Source organism: Macrobrachium rosenbergii, chromosome 21, assembly GCF_040412425.1.
Source record: "Macrobrachium rosenbergii isolate ZJJX-2024 chromosome 21, ASM4041242v1, whole genome shotgun sequence".
NCBI lineage: Eukaryota > Metazoa > Arthropoda > Malacostraca > Decapoda > Palaemonidae > Macrobrachium > Macrobrachium rosenbergii.
The window spans coordinates 58786773-58807021 of NC_089761.1; the positions used below are offsets into that span (position 1 = coordinate 58786773).

Here is a 20249-nt window from a genome sequence, read left to right on the forward strand (position 1 = left end):
ACCAACAATCCAAAGGAACTTCGATGTTGCATTGCAGTACTGTGAACAGCACATCTAACTAAAGGCTTTTTTGTATGGCCTCTGACTAATCACTCTGCTCTTGTCTAGCATTATTATGTCATAACCAATGACTTGTCAATGTGGCATAATAGAAAAATGAGGGTAGTGTGCAATGATTGTTGGTTTGCTGTAGACATTTTGTATTGCCAAAGGCAAACAAGATCAGCGTAGTGTCATGCTGCTAGAAACGTGCACAGTTGATAGTCTCCACAGTCTGAACTGGTCATTTATCCCTTGCCCACATAAATCAATATCAGACAGGTGTTGGAGAAACTCCTAACCTTCAGGAATATTGAGATGAATGATAGCTACCATTTGGGTGCAGAAGTGGTTTGCACACCTGTCGAGAAATCTCCTGCCTGGAAGAAATTTCTCAAATGCCCACTCTACTACAGATACCACAGGAGCTTGGCCAAACTTTGTCTTCATGCTTCTAGGTTATCAAATTAGGCCGGAGGGGTAGAGTGTGTGGTGAAAGGGTCATTGTTGACTTTATCCTTTTAAGCAACACAAGAAGGTGTCTGTCCCTGCCATCATTGGATATGTCTCAGCCCTCTCATCGGTATTGTAGCTTTGTGGGCGCAACACTTTTTTTTTTTTTTTTTTTTTTTTTTTTAAAGAAGTTTATCAAGAATTTCGAGAAGTTTCGTCATGTGTCACTCAGACATCTGAGTTAGGATCTCTTGTTGCCTCAGGAGTCTTATGAAACTGCCATATGAGCTACTTTGGGAAGTTTCTTGCCTGAATCTCACCTTGAAGATAATCTTTCAACTGATGTGTGCAGCTTTGAGACAGATCAGTGAGCTTCACTGACTGTGAGGTAAGGTCACATATGCTGGAGATTGGTTGTCTGTGGTGGTGTCATTTTCACCTGACTTTTTAGCCAAGACTAAAAGAAAAGTAGCCATGACTATTCTATGATAACTTTTGCCATCATTTCCCTTCCTTATATCACAAGTAATGAAGAGTACCTTCTGCTGTGTCTAGTGAGAGCTATCAGGGTCTACTTGCAAAAGGAACAGAAACCTCAGAGTTTGAATTTCAAAGTGGTCCTTTCTACTGGATAGAGTAGAAGGCAAGTCTGTAAAAACATGAGCTTATTGACTAAGGCAGATAATTCAGAAATTTTACAGTAATGTGTTTGATGGTGGAACTCAATTGGTAAAGAGGTGAGTCAGCAAGATGCCTGTACATGTTTCTTACCTTTAAATTGGGACCAGTTGTCATGGCTGCATTTCATTTGGGGGAAGAAATGGGGATTCATCACTATGTACTACTTCATAACCCATTTGTCATTGATGGTATCTTGAAGTGATGTAGACTTTGGGTGTTATTAGCCACTACATCTTATATTAATTATAAGAGTATGTATTTTCCAGTCTGAAAGACACCTGATGCAAGCACCATCTTTTACATGCGATAGGTTTAACCTTTACTATGAACAAACCTGGAGCTACCAGAGCCTTGGATTTTTACATATTCCAATCCCCAAATGCTCTCATGGATCCTACTGTCATATGTAATGCCATTTATGAAGAATCAGCATATGAGTGTGTGTGGTATGAACAGATAATAGAGATTAAATTTTTTTTTATTGACAATGCCTTCCTCCCAGTCCCTCTGATCAGAAACGTTTTGTAACTTTTGCTTGCAAAGGCTTTAGAATGATATTTGATGAGATATTTTAGTATAGTTGCACCACAGTTACAAAATGCTTGAAAAGAAGGAAGAGGCAATGCTGATTTTTGTAATTCCTCCTCTTATTCTAACTGTCACTGAGTCAGCAGTATGCACAGATAAAGTGAGAAGATTGTATTTACAACCTTGCTGTGCATTTATTGTAGGATCTATATTATTGTAATTCCTTTAATAAGATAATTTTGCTGAGACTTACATTAAGCTCTTCATTTTCTGCAGGATTTTTTGGGTACAGAATGTGTCACACCAGACTGTACAGGCAAGATTAATGGAATATTAATCCACGATGAAACTGGCACCTTGAAGCACGAAATACTCATGAATAAGAGAGATAAAAAAAATTCTTTAACTCCTGTCAAACAAAAGAAGAAGAAGTAAGTTTATGATGGTTTTATTGTTCTACTTTGAGGGAGTGACACAAGTTGAGTACCTTTTAGTTAGTGATATTGTTTATGATTGTTAGAACTTTTCTCCAAAAATATTGATTGTTCTGTAAATCACTCTCCATATTGTTATATGTTTAGTTTTAGCTATACTATGAAAATCTTTTTTTTTTTCTAGGGATAAAAAGAAGACTCAGCCAGCTAAACCACAAGATGTTAAAGATAAGAAAAAATCCAAACATGAAAGCTTATCTGAGGATTTTGTACACATCGAAGAGGTAATTTTATTGTGCTTACTGCTGTAGTATGTGTTTTTAATTGTTGCTAGCATTAGACAAGACAGAATAGAAGTACTCTTAGTCTGTATGTAGTGCAGTGTTGCTAGTTAACCAAATACTGTACCTGTCCTCATATAAAACACAAATCCTATAGTTGGTCAAATGTACTTGGTCGAAAGATGGTGTGGGAGGGTTAAGCAGCAAAGTCAAACATGTTTTCCTAATTCAGCGAATTGGCAAATAGAGACTTCCTTATGATTCTTTAAAAGAAGAATTTATTTGGGAAACGTGTAATTATAATTGAGGGCAGTATTGTAACTAATGTATTGCTAGAAACAGCATATGAAAATATTAAGAAAATGTGACACCATTTTCCTCACATTCTGCCAAATCTACATTTACCCTAGGAGGATACTAAGGAGGAAACAGTTATGGTTTTGGGCCAGTCCTTTTCATTAAAGGATGGACCCCTGTGCTTTACAATGTGACAAACTCCGGCGATATGTAAAATATAAAAAAACAAAGACCTTAATTATTAAAAGAACACCAGTGAGCCTGACAATTAATGAAAATGTAGATTATATGAAAAACATTTCAAAATTAAAAATGACATGCTGTTTGGAAGAGTGTTAACTGGAATTAGGTAATATTTAAACTTATTTAATTTCCAGTCACATACCTTCATATATGATAATAACTTATCGCTTAGAAAACAAGTCATAACTCTAAATTTTGCTGTGCATAAGGGAAAGAGAACCAGGAAATACCACAGTATTATAACAAGTCAGAGTCGAAAGAAAGGTATCCACGATCCACAAGTTACCTTTGAGAAACGGAAACATGTCAACAGTGTAAGGTGATTGGGCCCCCCCTTTTTGACTGACTGTTGATTCACCCATAGATTGTTTTAAGAAATTCAAACTGTTAACCTAGACTGCTTCTAGCTTAGAGATTGTGTCCACTCTCATGCTCAGGAAAGGTATAAAATTTTTACAAGTAGTTTGTTTCATATCAGGCTCTTTATTAATAGTACCTGTTTTGTTTGTCATGAAGTGCTCCCAAACAAATACTCTCTCTGAGAGAAGAAGGGTAGTAGTATTACTGTGAACATGGTGAGTGCGCATGAGGAGATCCATTGGGTCTCATTTGTCATGTCTGTTCACTTTTGGTTGTCTTTAATTTCAATGTTATTCCCAGGATAATTCCACTGTAGTACTGGTAAGTTTTGATTTAACTTTTCTTCAATTTAACCTGTTATCCATTGCATTTTTTATTTTAATTTTCTGCTTTTCATCCATTTGATGTGGCTTTATTTGCAATTTCCCTCTGATTGTATTACCATATACAGTAGTAAGTAAGTAACTACCAGTATTCTTATTTTGCCTGAGAACACTAGTGATTTTCCCAACTTTTTAGGTGTAGCTTGTCTAGATGTGGGTAAGTCTGGTAGTTAAAAGTCACTATGTTTGTGTTTTAGAAGTTATTTTTTTGTAATCCAACAGACATCAGTCAGACACATTGTGGAATGAGGGATGTATGTCAGACAAGTTCTGTTACCGGAATCTATGCCCATGCGTGGGTACAGGAGTTCCACTTCTTTGGCAATGTGAAGTGATAGAGCATGCCTACTTTCCCTTATCAGTTTCTACTATCAGATTGGTTTTAATACCAATAACGTGTATACAAGAAGAATTTTTATGTTCGTGGTATTTTGAACAATGGTTCTTAGCTTTGCTAAACCACTTTCACTTCTGGTATCAATAACATCTTTCTGATAAGGACAGTGGAATTGATCGAGACACTGATCTTTTTCTTTTTTTTTTTTATTCTTGTTGCCTTCTTCTCTAATGAGATAGGTAAGAAGATAAGACCTATCAGATGTTGGACTTATAGTATACATGTGACTGAAGTATTCCAACTGATATAACATTTTGTTTTGTACACAAATGTATCTTTCAGTGGCTTACCCTCTCTCTAGCTAAAGGGGAAAGGAATGATATCAGACACATATTGATAGATACCTTAGTTTCTTGTCTGAACAGATATATCTTATCTATCAACTGATCTGGAGACTTAAGTTATTTTCAGTCAAGGAAGGATATCTGGAGCCCCATTCCTTGGCCCTCTTGCTGTTACATTATTCTTATGAGGAGTTGGAGATGTAGGCAGTAATTGCTGCTTACAATCCTCATTATGATAAAAATGACACCACAATACTAACATGGTTCCCAAAGGTCCTAGTGTCCTTGCATGTCAGGTCTGTGACAGTGGTAGTACTCAGACAGAAATACTTACAGTACGATGGCCAACAAGGAATCAGAAGCGAGATGGCTCTTTTTCAGTGAAGTCAAGGAATAGGACGGTTGTTCTTGACTTCAGGTTATTGATCAACCTCGAAAGAAGATTTCCTGTTGTTGGCTCTGTTCTGATCTGCTTATTCTTCATAATTGAAGGTAATCAGTTAGGTTGATCATTTTCCTTCAGTGGTCCTGTGGCACCAAAGACTGTATGACTTCTGTGTTACCCCCATAATCTGGTCTTTCAACCCAAAGCTAACAACTAGTTCGTTAGTTTCGAGCTGCCCAAGAAACAATGGCAAAGGGATCCTTTCTCTAGCTAAAGAACTGATCAGCCGAGCATACCGTGAAGCATCCTGCTGGACATCAGTACTTTTCGGGTTATATCTCCAGAAGTCATCCATATGTCAGTCATATTCAGAAAGGACAAGTAGTTCGAGCACTGGGATAGAATGTATTTGTGAAATTCACATTCATATCCTCCTACCTTAGAGTGTTGACCATAGGCAAAGGGATCATTTCTCTTACCTAGGGGAATGACCTTCTGAACGTACCCTGCCATTTCCTGGTGGTCATCAGTACATTTGAGGCAACATCTGTCGGGGCCACAGTCATCCATCAATCTATGGCATAAGAGAAGAACCCGTCGATCTAGTACTAGGATAGATCATAATTGTGCAGCTCACATGCTTAACCTTTTACCTTTGGTTATTGCCCATGGGTCCTTGGACTCCTTTTCCTTGGATGCTTGGTGGCTGCTCAATAAGTCATGTAGTTTACCCAGCTCTTAAAGGCAGGTTGCATCTCGCCTAAGGTGTGTGGTTACAGGGAGAAGGTGTGGGCGGGACTGGCTTCCTACCTTCCTCCTGTTTTCCGTCTTCTTCCAGTGAAGAGAGAAAGAATTGAACAAGCCGTCATGAGTTGGACTGATGTGCATACAGGTGATCTGCATAACTGAGTACCCAATCTAAAATCCAGTTTTGTTTAGATTAGCAGATGCATTTCCTACCTTCTCTCTAACAAGGAGAGAGAAGGACTGACTATGGGCAAGCCATTTGGTTGTTTTTAGCTACATAGTCTTCAGCATTGTGGGTTCGTCCGTACCTTTCGAATCAAGGGTTTTCATACTTTCCTTAGATTCGAAGTGCCCAGAAGTCTGGTAGTTGAACATCACACATTCAACAGAACAGAGGTATGGTATCCTTCCTTTGCTCCTTCATGACCAGGAAGAGAATATCAGGTGAGCCAAACTACCAGTCAGTTCAGAGAATTACTTGGAATCCTCCCTCCAAATCCTCCCTCCAATAGTAAGTCTCCATATGTAAAGACCGAGGGTTTGTGTTCTTGAAGGAAGAAATAACAAATTTTTATTAATTTGTATTTTTCCTAACATACAAACCTGAGGTCTTTACATAAAAGGCCCAGATCTTACCACCCCTCATTCTTTTACCTGGGCCAAAAGGTAAACTGAAGAGATTGAATGCATACCAGTTGGGTGGGCATTACTTTGCCTCTACCATAGGTAACTGTTACCATAACCACCTTGCAAAAGTTTAACAGCCTGACTCTCCAGCTTCACCAAAAGTTATCCATATGTAAAGACCTTTTGGACGTATGTTAGGAAAAATACAAATTAATTAAAAATTTGTCATTTTAATCTGGGCATCGAGCCTGAATGCCTTTATTGCTCATCTCTTATGGTTTCATATAACAATCTTCTTTTCTGATAGTTTCATAATGTATGGCATTTTATGTAGGTTTCACAAAAGTCACACATTAATTGTCTTGTGGTTACTTTTGATATTTTCTGGTGTATATGACCCCTGGGCATAACCCCCCCTCCCCCATTCCCTCCATTTCAGAAAGGAATATTAAAGATATTTTTTGTATGTTTACCTGTAACCTGTAATCATTTCTTTTTTTCAAGTACAGTAATCCTTGATTTATTTTGATCACCATTATCTGAAACTCAACATTATCTGACACCTGGACCAGGGACCAAAGGCCCAAAGATATATATATGTTCATTTTTAAAAAAATGAAAAACTGTTCTCAGTTGGTTGGCAATGCTACATGGCCTCAGGAAAATGTTGGTAACACTGCTTACAATCATAACAGACTGAGAAAGGGTTTTTGGGGGTGGGGGTTGGGGAATGGGCTGGAGAAGTTTCCTAGGTGGGGGGAGTGGCTTGGATGGCTGGGCACCATGAGAGAGTAGGGGCAGTAAGACTGTGTAGAGGAACTCACTCAGAGAAGGGGTTGTTCTGGAAGGTGGGTGTTGCTGGGAGCAGTTTCCCTGGCTGGGAGGTGATGGGGATGCTATGTTGGATGGATGAAAAGGGCTAGGTAGATATTTGACTCAATAGAGCTTGTTTTGTTGTGTGTTGTTATGCTTATGATTTTATTTGTTCATAGTTCTTTGCTCTTCTCAATTAATTTTTTATTGTATTTTTTCATTTTTTATTTTTACAGCACAAAAGATAAAAGCAATCCTGTTTGTAGGATATGTACATAGGCACACTCATTCGCTGGCTTTGTGAACTTGTTAAAGCTTGTTTTGTTTCCTATTTTTACATGTATGATTTTTCCACATTTTATGAGAGGATATGTACACTACTGTAACTTGAAATACTTTAACCAAAAAGAAAAAAGAGGAAGACAATATAGTATATAGATAAGAGAGAGATGAAATATGAACAGTGATAAATATCCCTGGTTAACAACAGGGGTTCCTTTCCCAGGTGAGTGCTAATAGCCAAAAATCATTGTTAACCGGACCATCACAATAATTATGGTAATGCAGTCAACCCCCTGGATTCGCAGGCTCATGGTTTGCGGACTCAGTGATTTGCGGAATTTTCTGCGGAACCTATCTATAAATCATATGTGGGAAAACTCACCCATTTGCAAATTTTTTCATAGAGTAACATTCTGTATTTTCATATTTTGTAACTAAATGCTGTACGATACCCACATAAACATTTTATGATAAAATGATTTACAGTATTAATTTTCAAATATTACAGTACTAATTTTCAACTAATAAGTTTAATAAGATTAAATAATAAAAGTAATAATTCTCTCTCTCTCTCTCTCTCTCTCTCTCTCTCTCTCTCTCTCTCTCTCTCTCTGAGATAGAGAATTTTTATGCATATGTATGTTTATTTGTTTTGTATGATAAATGATTTACTAATTTTCAAATATTAACATTAATAATTTTCAAATAATGATATTAATATTAATATCAATTTTCAAATATTAATGTTAATATTAATGTAAAGAAAATATAGTGAATTAGTAAGATTTTATTGCAATATAAATTCTTTCCCTCATCTCCTGAAAGGTTTGGAGCAAGAGGGTCGGCGGTGAACCTGTCAATTATGTCAAATCACTTGAGATTTCTGACTGCAAGGTTAGATGTTGCTACTCTGTGGTCAAATCAGGTTTTCCAATCCTCTCTCTCTCTCTCTCTCTCTCTCTCTCTCTCTCTCTCTCTCTCTCTCTCTCTTACTGAGATGAGAGAATTTTTATGCATATGTAATCTTTATGTATGCTTATTTGTTTTGTATGATAATCAATATTGTAAACAGCAAAGTATCGAATCATTAAAGAAAAGTTCAATGTAAATTCTTTTAACTCGTCTATTTCCCAATCTTTTCCTGAATACTTTGGAGGGGGGGGGGAAGGGTGTACCTGTCAAATGTGTCAAATAACTTGACAGCAAGGGTAGAAAAATGTTGCCACTGGGTGCTCTCTCTCTCTCTCTCTCAGGAAAAGATACTGCTAGTTTGAGTCTCTTTAACCAATTGGTATTAACACATATGCAAACTATTTGTGTGTGTGTTCATAGTGTTTTAAAAATGTGTAGTAAGGGTAATATATGGATGGAAGACAAAAAACAAACATATAAGTTTTTCTGTTGTCAGTCGTGTGGAGTATGTAGAGGGTGTGACCAGCAGGAAGTAAAGAGAAATGGATTAACATTCCTCGAGAGATTTAAGAGATAAACTCTCTCTCTCTCTCTCCAAAAATCATTGTTAACCAGAACATCACAATAATTATGGTAATACAGTCGACCCCCCTGGATTTGCGGGCTCACGGTTTGCAGACGCAGTGATTTGCGGAATTTTCTGTGGAACCTATCTGTAAATCATTCGTGGGAAAACTCGCCCATTTGTGGATTTTTTCATAGAGCAACATTCTGTATTTTCATATTACTTTTGTAACTAAATGCTGTACTAAACCCACATAAACATTTTATGATAAAATGATTTACAGTATTAATTTTCAAATATATTAAGTTCAATAAGATTAAATAATAAAAATAATAACTCTCTCTCTCTCTCTCTCTCTCTCTCTCTCTCTCTCTCTCTCTCTCTCTCTCTCTCTCTCTCTCTCTCTCTCTCTCTCTCTCTCTCTCTTTTGCCTGTGCCAGCTGAATATAAGTAGTAGTGGTAACTCAGTCTTTCTCTCTCTGTTTTGGCTGGAAGGGTAGAAGTACATATGTGTATATTTTTAAGGTACTAATGTTTAAGATGACTTTGAAATGATAGTAATAATATAATTTCAAAGATTGATACAGTAATAGGATAATAATTTAAGGTATATTTGATGTAGGGTGATACTTTAAGTGTACATTTGGTATTTGAACTTTCAAGTTAGGCAGTTATAATTGTTTTTAGAGGGGGATTCGTGGAATTTAACTATTCACGGTGGGTTGTGGCACGCATCCCCCACGAATCCAGGGTGTTGACTGTAAGTGGTGTTTACAGTGGTGTAAGCGCTGATCAACTGCTTGCCGAGGCGATAAACTGCCTACCGGTGCCAATAAAAACCGACACCAAGAACTGATTCCCGATGCCGAAAATCTGGTTAACAATGTTGTTAGCCAAGTGTCATAAAACTGAAACACCAATTGATGCCACCAATAAGCAGGGACTGCGTGTACTTTCTTTTGCACTGTAATGATAGGTGTGATAGTCATACTTACAGTCAACTAAACTGATAATGAAATACTGGACAGTAAATCAAGCAAAGCAACAGAAAAATGGCAAACGTGATACTCCAATAAAAACACACAAACGCAAATGCATACACCTTGTAGAGACAGTAACGTCATCCTTGGTGAAATGCCACGTAGTTGTAAACTCAAACACAGGCATGTAAGTAAAGCTAACATGATATTACGAGTGAAATGAAAAGTCATCAATTCCAGTATAACAGAAAATGATCAACTACTTTTTGACAGTGTTCTTAAAATGCCATATGTACTACAGATGTAAATACAGGGTGTTTTACACATACAGTTTCCATGATAAGTCTTTACTTACCAAATGAATTTCATTTATGGTAAATTATTGTAGGCTAGGCTTGTAAACAAGATTACCAAACTTATGGCTTATGTAACAATTCATAGCCATCACTTATAATTAACAACCTCTTACCAAAGAACTGAAATAAACAGCATTGAGCATGACATAAACAAATTAGAAAACAGTTGGTTTGCAATTTTGAGAGATTTGACTTTTAACATAAAGTATGTTAGTTTAGCTTTGTATAATTGTTTTATATTTATGTACAAAATAAAAATAATTCCAGTAATGTATTCGTTTATTTTACTAAAAAAGATTCTCCTAATTCTTTTGCTTGTAGGTTAACTCAGCTGATTCTGAGAACAAAAAATATTACTAAACGCAATTGGCAGACGATCTTCTTTTATTATACATATTACGATGATTGTATACATGATAACACAGTATAAATGTTTACCGTAAGTAAAATATCAGTTTCCTTGCCATTACCTTTATCTTAAATACAACTATAGCAGCCTATTGGACTTATGGAAATAGATACGGTGATTATAACACCTAGCCTAGGTCAATAGTTCACACATACACATTTTGTATCTCATATATTGTGGTACAGTATGATGTTAACTAGTGGGAAAGTGGCTGTATAAAAATATAATAAATGGTCATAAAACAATGGTTGGCTGTGGGTAAACATAGGTAGGCTAACCAACCTACAAAACTATGTCATTTAAAAGAGAGAAAAGGAAGGGGTTGCATTTTTTTTCAGTGTGTTTATTCAGTTTAAAGTGTGATGGTTGTTATTTATAAGCATATTGAGTGCTTGCAGTTACTGTACGTGGTATTTACAAGGTTAGGTGAGGAAGGGTATGGAGTTGCCCTTGAACACCCCTAGAATAGTTTTAATAGCCCTTATCTGGATTTTACCTGATCCTTTGGCTCTATGAATCTGGATAATTGAAGGCTTGCTTGTATACATTTTAGTTACAGTATGGCAGAAAAGTCATGGACATTGCATGCAACCAGGAAAGTAGGAAAAAAATTTTATTTATAATTTGACATAACTTACATTGAAAAACAAAATTAGCTATTGTAAAGTAGAAAGTATTTTATAACACTCCACTCCATCACCTCTGCCTCCAATGGATAACTCAAATGGTGACAATTTATGAGTGCTTAAATTTGTAGACAAAAAAAAAAAGAGAGAAAAAATTCTAGGTAAAATGTAAGAAATGGATTAAAAGTGCATGTGTAATAGAATAAGATATTTAGGAAGTTTAATGTAATAGTTTTTTACATGATTGGACCTTTTTTGTTATGTAATGTCGATGTGTAAACCTGGCCTGTATATAAATAGCACATCTATTGTGTGTGCCCTCTCTCTTTCTCTGGTACAGTACTTTTATTGACATTTATTTAATGCAGTACAGTGTTGTAATAATGGTATAATGTATTGTTTGTTATATGTTAAGGAAACCATCTCTCTCTCTCTCATCTTAAGGAAAATCTCTCTCTCTCTCTCTCTCTCTCTCTCTCTCTCTCTCTCTCTCTCTCTCTCTCTCTCTCTCTCTCTCTCTCTCTCTCTCTCTCTCTCTCTCTCTCTCTCTCTCTCTCTCTCTCTCTCTCTCTCTCTCTCTCTCTCTCTCTCTCTCTCTCTCTCTCTCTCTCTCTCTCTCTCATTAAGATAACCCATTGAGAGAGGTTCTGAGTGAGAGAGAGAGAGAGAGCATAAACTGAGCACTTTTTTTTAATTTTTATTTTTTATATATATTTTTTTTAATCTTGGAACCACACAGACAGGTGTCCGTATCTCATACATGTTTTAGCCATTAGTTTTTTACTGTCCTTAAACTGAGCAAAACTAATGGAAGCCAGGGATTCTCCTTTGAATGGCTTCTTTCATGAAACAAAACAGTAAAATGTGTATGTTTAACTGTAAGCTGTATCTTCATGCTGTTTGGGTTGCTTTACCATTCATGGGCTGCTACCTGTACAAGTATCAACAGGTCTTGAATGTTCTGATACACATCCATTCCCACAGTGTAGAACATTACATGATGTTGCACCAATCAGAACCTCTGGAAATCTTTTGAAGAAACAAATTATGTAAAACTTCGAAGAGTCATAATTGACATGCTTTTAAACATAACTAAACTGTATCAGAATGTCAATATTATCCTACTGAATGGATACGTTCTTGATGATATTGTCCATATGTAATTACCAAATTCAACCAAAATTTAAAAATTGCAGAGTATTACATTGAATAAAAGATCTCATTCTCAAAAACTGTAATATAGAAAAGGTACTACAGGGGACTACACAAAAAAAGTCCATCAGACAATTTATATTTTGACTGAAGAGTTGGGAACATATAACAGTACAGTATGTACATAATATGAATGAAAAATGTTGTGGCAGAATTTGGCACATTGCTGTTTTTAATTTGTTCTCTAGTGAAAGCGCATTCTTTTAAAAGATTAGACTATGTTAATAAATAAAGGTAGGATTTTTTAAAAAAAATGTATATAATTTTCCATTTTTTATGTTTCTTAACCTACAATTCTGAATTTGAAAAAAGTCCCCAAGAAAATAAAATTATTTTCCCATATTCTTCCACATTACAGTGCTAGGGTATGGGGATTAAACACAAAAAGATAATTACCTAATCATGAATGCTGCCTTTCCAGATGGGTTTAAATGAATGTTTCAAGTACAGTTACAGGTAGTCCTCTAGTTGCGATGGAGATACGTCACAATGACCGTACCATTACTCGAAAATATCATAACTCAGAGGCAGCCTAGCCTGCACTATATACTGTAATTTATACATATACTCTACTGTACTGTACTATAATGTTAAATCCTTTTTATTTTCTGATACTAAAGTGATGGAATGCCTCTTCATCACACCACCAGCATTAGACTCACTTGGGCATTTGGAAGACATGCTGATCTTACTCAAATTTGCATTTTAAACTTTAAAACAGGCAAAAAGTACACACTATCGGTATTACCATGGTAACTTCAAAATATCATAAGTGGTATCGCCGTCGTAACTTTGATATACATGTAGATGAACTTACCATGACAAACAGACCAAGTTCAACATATGGAGACAAAATGCTCACATGAAAATTACACGATATTTGTCGAGTCTTTCCATATTTGATTAGAACTTATTATACAGCTAAGAGAAATTACAATCATTCCTTAAAGACAAAACTGGATATGTTTTAGGATTACTTCAAAACTTCCTTACAGGTAGGCAACAGTGAGTTGCTGTTGATTGGACCTGTAGAGAACCAAGACCTTTTGTGTTTGGGGTTTCACAGGGTAGTGTCCTTGATCCACTGTTATTTTTAGTGTATACAAGTGATATGGCTGTTGGCCTGTAAAACTTAAGATTGTTCAGTAGGCTGATGATGCAACACTTGTGGGTGTAGTAAAGTCTTCACTTATGAGAAGTAAAGCTGCCCTTAGTCACAGTTGTGACTTGGAGCAGATTAGTGAGTAGTGTAGTTGGTAGGGTGCGAGGTTGAACCCTAGGAAAACAAAAACACTATTGACCAGTAGATCTCGTGCTGATTTTCCACCCTATCCTCCCCTTCAGGCAGATAAGACTCTGCTAAATGAGTCTGAAGCTTTAAATTTACTTGGTGTAACTTTGGACTCCCATCTTTCTTTTGAGAAACTTCTAATGAAACTTTCAATAAATGCCACGTGGAAGTTAGGTATTATATGTAAGGCCGCGTGTATTTATAACTGATACAATCAGTGCAACCTGTTTTAGATCATTTGTCCTTCCTTTACTAGAATACTGTTCTCCGGCGTGGATGTTGTCTTTGCCAGAGATTTCTCCCTTTTAGACAGAGTGGTTCATGGTGGTAGGTTTGTGTTTCCTAACATAAGCAGTTATGACTTGGGCCATCGACGAATGGTCTCTTTTTTTTGTCAGTTTTTCTCAAGTTGTATTTATGTAGAGATCTTTCACATTCACAATTGATCCCTGATCCTTATTTCCTGCTGTGAGTGACAAGATTTCTGAACAGTTGCACCATTATGCAGCAAGTGTGCCCCGCTTTTGAACTTCTCAGTTCCAGGGGCCCTTTATTCTTCATACTGTTAAACTGTGGAACAGTCTCCCAGAGGAGGATGTGCAATTGGAACTTCAAATGTTCAAGTGAAGATGCAATACATTATATTTTTTATGTATATTTATATTTATTAATTTATTTTTTCTTTTCTAATAACTGGTCTCTTATTTCTTTATTTCTTGTTACCTTCTGTTCCTTCTTTCAAATGAATACCATAGTCTTTGGAAACCTGTATCTAAGTCAGTGGCCCCTGTAGGCTTGTTCCATATGAATATGGTTCATCTCCTTAATAATTATAATAATAATAATGATATAGGGTTGTACATTTTATCATGTATACATATATGCAGTTAATTATGCCCCTTCTCTCTCTCTCTCTCTCTCTCTCTCTCTCTCTCTCTCTCTCTCTCTCTCTCTCTCTCTCTCTCTCTCTCTCTCTCTCTCTCTCTCTCTCGCCAGCTTTTATGCAAGAGTTAGAAGCAGAAATAGATGGGAAACTATAAAATAAAACTTTATAAGGGATAATATAATAAATGATTTGTCTCTGTCAATGCAAAGCAATAATAATCACCTTTATATTGATAATATAATTGGTTCATCTCTGTTCCACTTCAAAACATTTGGCTGAAAGAGGGATTCTGGTGCTGTGGGACAGTTTGGGTATGTTGACTTTCAGGACTTAAGTTAGCATCAGATAATGGTATATAGAGGAAGGGTTGAGGCACTTTTGAGGATGAAAGTCACTTGGAGATGGTAGTCCGCTCACTGTAGTTAGTGGTTTGATAGTAAGGTGTGACCATGCTCTCCACCTTTGCTGAAAGTCAAGCAGTTCATACTGCATGACATTATGACAAAAATTTAGGAATGTTGTAGAGATTCCACAGCCAAATAGTAAAACTGCAGCAAAAACATTGGGGCTTTATATTGATTTGGCTGATTGTCTTTTATCATTGTACAGAATCCCAGTGTGATCAAAGAAATATCATAGATTAGTTTTTCACATGATTGATATGACTATTAACCAGGCTTGGTTGATATTTGGAAGTAATTATGATACCAAAAATGTTCCACAGGAGAAACGCATTCTCTGCCGACTGTCAAGATGTCTTTGTCTGAGCTACTAATTAGAAGGGGGAGGGGGGAGATTTACACCTAAAAGAGGACTTCTTTCTTCAAGTGAGAAATCGAATTATCTGCTCAGGAAATGACAGCAAAAGATGAGTCCAGTCAAACTACAGATGGATGTGAGCTTTGACAAAGTAAATAACTTCCCAGAAACAAATAATTACAGGTGACCTGGATGTAAGGGCCTTACAAAAATCAGGTGTATCAGATGTGAATGTCATCTCTCTCTCTCTCTCTCTCTCTCTCTCTCTCTCTCTCTCTCTCTCTCTCTCTCTCTCATATAAAGAGAGGATCTGATATATATATATATATATATATATATATATATATATATATATATATATATTGTTGATGTGAGGGTCTTGGTTGATCATGTATTATTCAATTTACGTAATTTTACGCCCTGCAAACCAAGATTATATATGAAGCCAAAAGTTAACCTCAAAGACAGTCGTTAATTAGCCAAAGGTCGCCAGTTAAGGGTTATTAACCTTAACAAAGAATATTTGAGATGAATTTGATTTTTAAGCAACGGTTCTCCCAAACATTTGAGGCATACAAAGCATATTTAACCTGATTTTGCTTACCCTAAATCCTAGGTATTTTACTGGAATAGGGGTTGAAGCTCACAATATAAGAGTAGGCTTAACGTAAACACATATTAAGTGGTGGCTGAAGGAAGAAAACAAAGAGAGTTGGAAATTCAGAAAAGAGGTTATATTCGAACAGCACACGGACTATTTTAACATTTTGCTGAAGTTGGGTGTGTGTTTCTTGCTCCACCATTCACTAATAAAATAATAGACAAAGCGGGGACAGGGCCACCTTCCAGGCGTCTGCTGGCTAGTTTCTCTCTGAAGTTTTGACCGGCGCTGGGTCAAAACAGGCCTACAGTCATGCCTTGGCGTCTATGCTCTGTTAAAAACATTCGCCATGAGAGACAGGTAAAAGGAAAAAGGACCTTAGGACCACCTATTTTTAAGGCTGATATGGGAAATTTTCCTATAGGGTGGAAGGCCTAACTTACCTATCCCGTTCTCCAACGGACGTTAAGGTTTGAACTGAAGATGCTCCTATATAGACAACGTCTTTTCCCAGTCTCAGTCAGGCTGATATTTCTATCCCTATGAACAGCGTAAATATTTATAAAAATATATATATATATTTATATATATTTATATATATATATATATGTATATATATATATTTTTTTCTTGTATTACAAAAGTGGACAACTTTTGTTCCAGAATCGATTATATATTTTTCATTTTAACTCTTAATGGATGGGAATCCTCATATGAGTATCTATAACTGGTTTTGGCTGTATCGTGTGAGAAAGAGTTTCCATCATTTCAGCCCATAAATGAATGGTAGCTGCTAAACTTTAGATTCAGTTCAGCTTAGAAAGTGGGCATCTCAGGGAGATCAGTATTGTTCTTGATTTGATGGGGGTTGAAATGCTCCTTTCTCTCCCATGATGTCTTTTTATTTATTTGCTCATAAATATACCCAGGGATTGCTGTTGGTTTTAGTTCTTATCTTTTATAAGATATGATGTCATTTATAATTGTAATTTTGCAAAGAAAAGTGTTGAGAAATATTAAAAAAACATGTATGCCTCCAAAAAAAGTTACTGCATCTCCCTGTCTCAGTAAGTTTACATAAATATTTTACTGCTACAGATATACTCAGAATTTGTTACTGATTTTAGTTCTATCTGTTATGATATTGTGAGCTGTAATTATAATTTTGCAAAATAAAATAAAATAAATTTTTAGAAAAAACACACACAAGTTGGTAAAATTAGCATATTTTTATGAGTGTCTTGTAAATAGACACTGTCAACTTCCCATGGAAGGTAGGGAAAAATTTTCAAAATGTTTTTTCTTAAGCCATGTGCATTTGCATATCTTCCTCTTTCCATTGATGCATTTTTTTTTTCTTAAACTGGTCAACCTTAAAGTTTGCCTGGTCTTGGGGTATGCTTAATGTATATTTTTAGTCAAAGGGAGCTGCGAGAGCCTCCTGCAGTTACGTCTGCCTTAGGCAGCGCCCCAGCTAAATCCCTTATCAGAGAACTTATAGCACAGGGTTGGCACGTATTCATTCCGGTTAATGGAAGCTTGTCACTATTGTGATAGGATATCAGGTCTCGGGGGGGTCTGCACTTTGACCCCCTATCCGCCGCATTTTAGCCGGTCCCTTAAGGGTTAAAGAGATGAATTTTGTTTTGAAGGTATGTCACCACAGTATTAGTAAATATCTTCTGAAGCAATAAAAAAATCTTTGTGTGCGGAAGATTTCTCTGAAACAACAATTTTGCACTCACAGTAATGAGAAGGAATTCATTCTATTCTTCATGTAATCTGTAACATACACACACTGTTAAAAACTACATACTGTATTTCAAACACACACACTTATGTAACCATCAGCTTCATGTGAGCAAAACTCTCTTTCCCAGACAGAATATAGCTAAAACCTGAGTGGCTGGCTGGTTGCCATGGAGATGTTAGCCAATGACTGCCCTCTACTTCTGTTTTTTTTTTTTTTTTTTTTACAGACATGTGGACAGCACTAAGTTTGAACGTTGCCATGATCGTGATTATTTGACTGCTGATGGCAAAGATTACTCAATAATTTGCGTTATATAATTATTTCTGTGTGAAAAGAAGAATTTAACAATAATTTTAACTTTTAATATAGTGGTATGAAAAATCCCACACAGTGTGTCGTAGTGATGCGTCATCACTTGTGAATCCTGTTCCTGGACCATCCTCAAATGTATGACTGCAAACTGATGACGACATAGTGACAACAAAGATTATTGTGATGAAATGTATTTTATAGTCTTACTAATTGTTAAAATTCACAAATTGAATTACAGTTATTTTGATCATGCATATTTTTGCACTTTACATTTTTTTTTTGTGTTAGTGAACATACGAGTATGGTCTTAATTGTCCCACTGTTTTATTATTGGTGATCTTAATTATCTCACATTCACTCAACAGTGTATTAATATAAATAATAATAAACTACAGTATATATAATGAATAAATAACTGTAATGAAAAACATGAAAAAGGGAAAAAAATGTTTTTGTTGCAGTAGTGATGTTTTATGTTCCTGACCCCACAGTTTCGAAATCCAGAAAACTCCAAAAACCAAAACACATTTGGCCCCAAGGATTTCAGTTAAAGGATTGTGTACCTGTAATGATGATGATAATAATAATACAGTAATAATAATAATAGGAGAAAATGGGTGTGGGTGGTGATTTTGTATATTTATAGGGGTTCCGTGTTGTAGGCAGAAACAGCGCTGAATTCTCATTTGTTGCTATGGTATTATTGTGCCTGAGCAAAACCTTCTCAGACACTGCTGGTTGCACTCTTGTCCCTGTGCAAACATTGAAGAGTCGGGGTTTTGGGGGTGGTGGTACTCAAAGGATTGCTGCCAGAGGATGGAAGTTAATGATTGGTTTGCTTGCCAATGATTTAGGCAAGTGGCACCCATCATGCTGATGTCAGGAGGAAGAGGATCTCTTACATGGTATTTAGACTGGGTTTCTCTCTCCGAATGTGTAGGGCTTCCAGGAAACATAGGCAGCATTGGTTGGTTGAATGATCAATGATTTCAATATGGGATGATATCACATCTTTTTATCCTGTTGTTATGGGTGGTCCTGGCATGATTGTCATGGAAAGGTAATATTCACAGATAGATGTTATGGTAGTCATACCAACATGGGCACCGAAGTGCACTCAGACAGGGCATTTGTCTCTGGATGTGGCAGGTAAGGGGTACCCACCAGTATCCTTGGTGAGCGAACCAGTCAGGGCCCCCAATTCTCCTAAACTCGCACAGGGAAGGGTGCAACCATGGGAGTCTTGGAGAAGACTTCACTCAGGCACATTCTAAATAATCAACTAGCTACCAATGAGAATAATAACAACAGTGATAATGATAATAATAATAATAAATTTGCCAAACTTCTGTTAGTCTAGCTCAAATTTTTACCCATTTAGAACAAATTTTTTTTTTTAATCAGCTAAGTAAATCGAGGCATGTACGTATCTCAGTAGTTGATGATAGTACTTTATAATTATGATGCAGTAATTTATACATTGTGTTTATGAGGGTAGAGGTACTGCATTCCCTGTGGTGTATGATGGAATGACAAAATGTACAACATACCCCAAATTCATAATTTGACTTGTGTTAGGGAGCTCACAATTTATTTAATCTAAGTCAGTGGTTCTTGACCTTTTTACTACCACGCCTCCTTTGGTGGTTGGTCCGTCCCTCCACACCCACTTTGCATCTCCAGCCAAATAGATAAAATTCCCACCCAGCATTTCTTGAAAAAAGAAAATTTATGGTTGCTTTTAGTCATTTTATTTGAGCATGAATTCCTTACAAACAATATAGGACACAACATATTTACTGAGGTTATTTTCTTAAGTTAATGAGATATTTGACACTGCTTCTGAGCTACCAGATCTTGAATGCATGGTCAAATGCCAGATAGTGCACATTGTAAGTCCCCTTCAACTATCAGCCGGTTTCTGTACTTGGTTTTTACAGCAACAAGTATGGAAAATGCAGCTTCACAAAGATACGTGGATCCAAACATAGAATTTGAAGAGCCTGACATGAGATCAGAGGGTAAACAGAAAGGTACTTGACCCAGAACATCTCAAGATCCAATTCTTTGAAGTCTTCCTCAGGTGTGGAGTTGAACTTTAACTAAAGAAACTCCTCTTGGACTAATGAAGTATCAGCTGCATCACACTGAAATGGGTTCCTTTTGAATTTCCAAGCTTCACGTTTCTCATCTATATCTGGAAAGTATCTGATGAGTTCTGCTTTCAATTCAGTGAGATGAGTGATTATTTGTTTCTTAAATTCAGATTCAAGGTGTTTTTTAAAGAGAGCAGAATCCAAGTTACTAAAACAGGCTATATTTCCATTCTGAACTCGACATTTCCAGAGGTTGA

At 36.4% G+C, this 20249-nt stretch overlaps 1 protein-coding gene across 6 annotated transcripts in view; it reads left to right on the forward strand.

The window, feature by feature from the left end:
• Positions 1-20249, forward strand: part of LOC136850230 (E3 ubiquitin-protein ligase TTC3-like) — a 477716-nt gene that overhangs the window by 262926 nt on the left and 194541 nt on the right. For all 6 annotated transcript variants that reach the window (XM_067123873.1, XM_067123870.1, XM_067123869.1 and 3 more), the window contains 2 exons: positions 1978-2132; positions 2320-2419. In XM_067123873.1, the coding sequence (XP_066979974.1) occupies positions 1978-2132; positions 2320-2419 (255 nt within the window). The remainder of the gene's footprint in view (positions 1-1977; positions 2133-2319; positions 2420-20249) is intronic.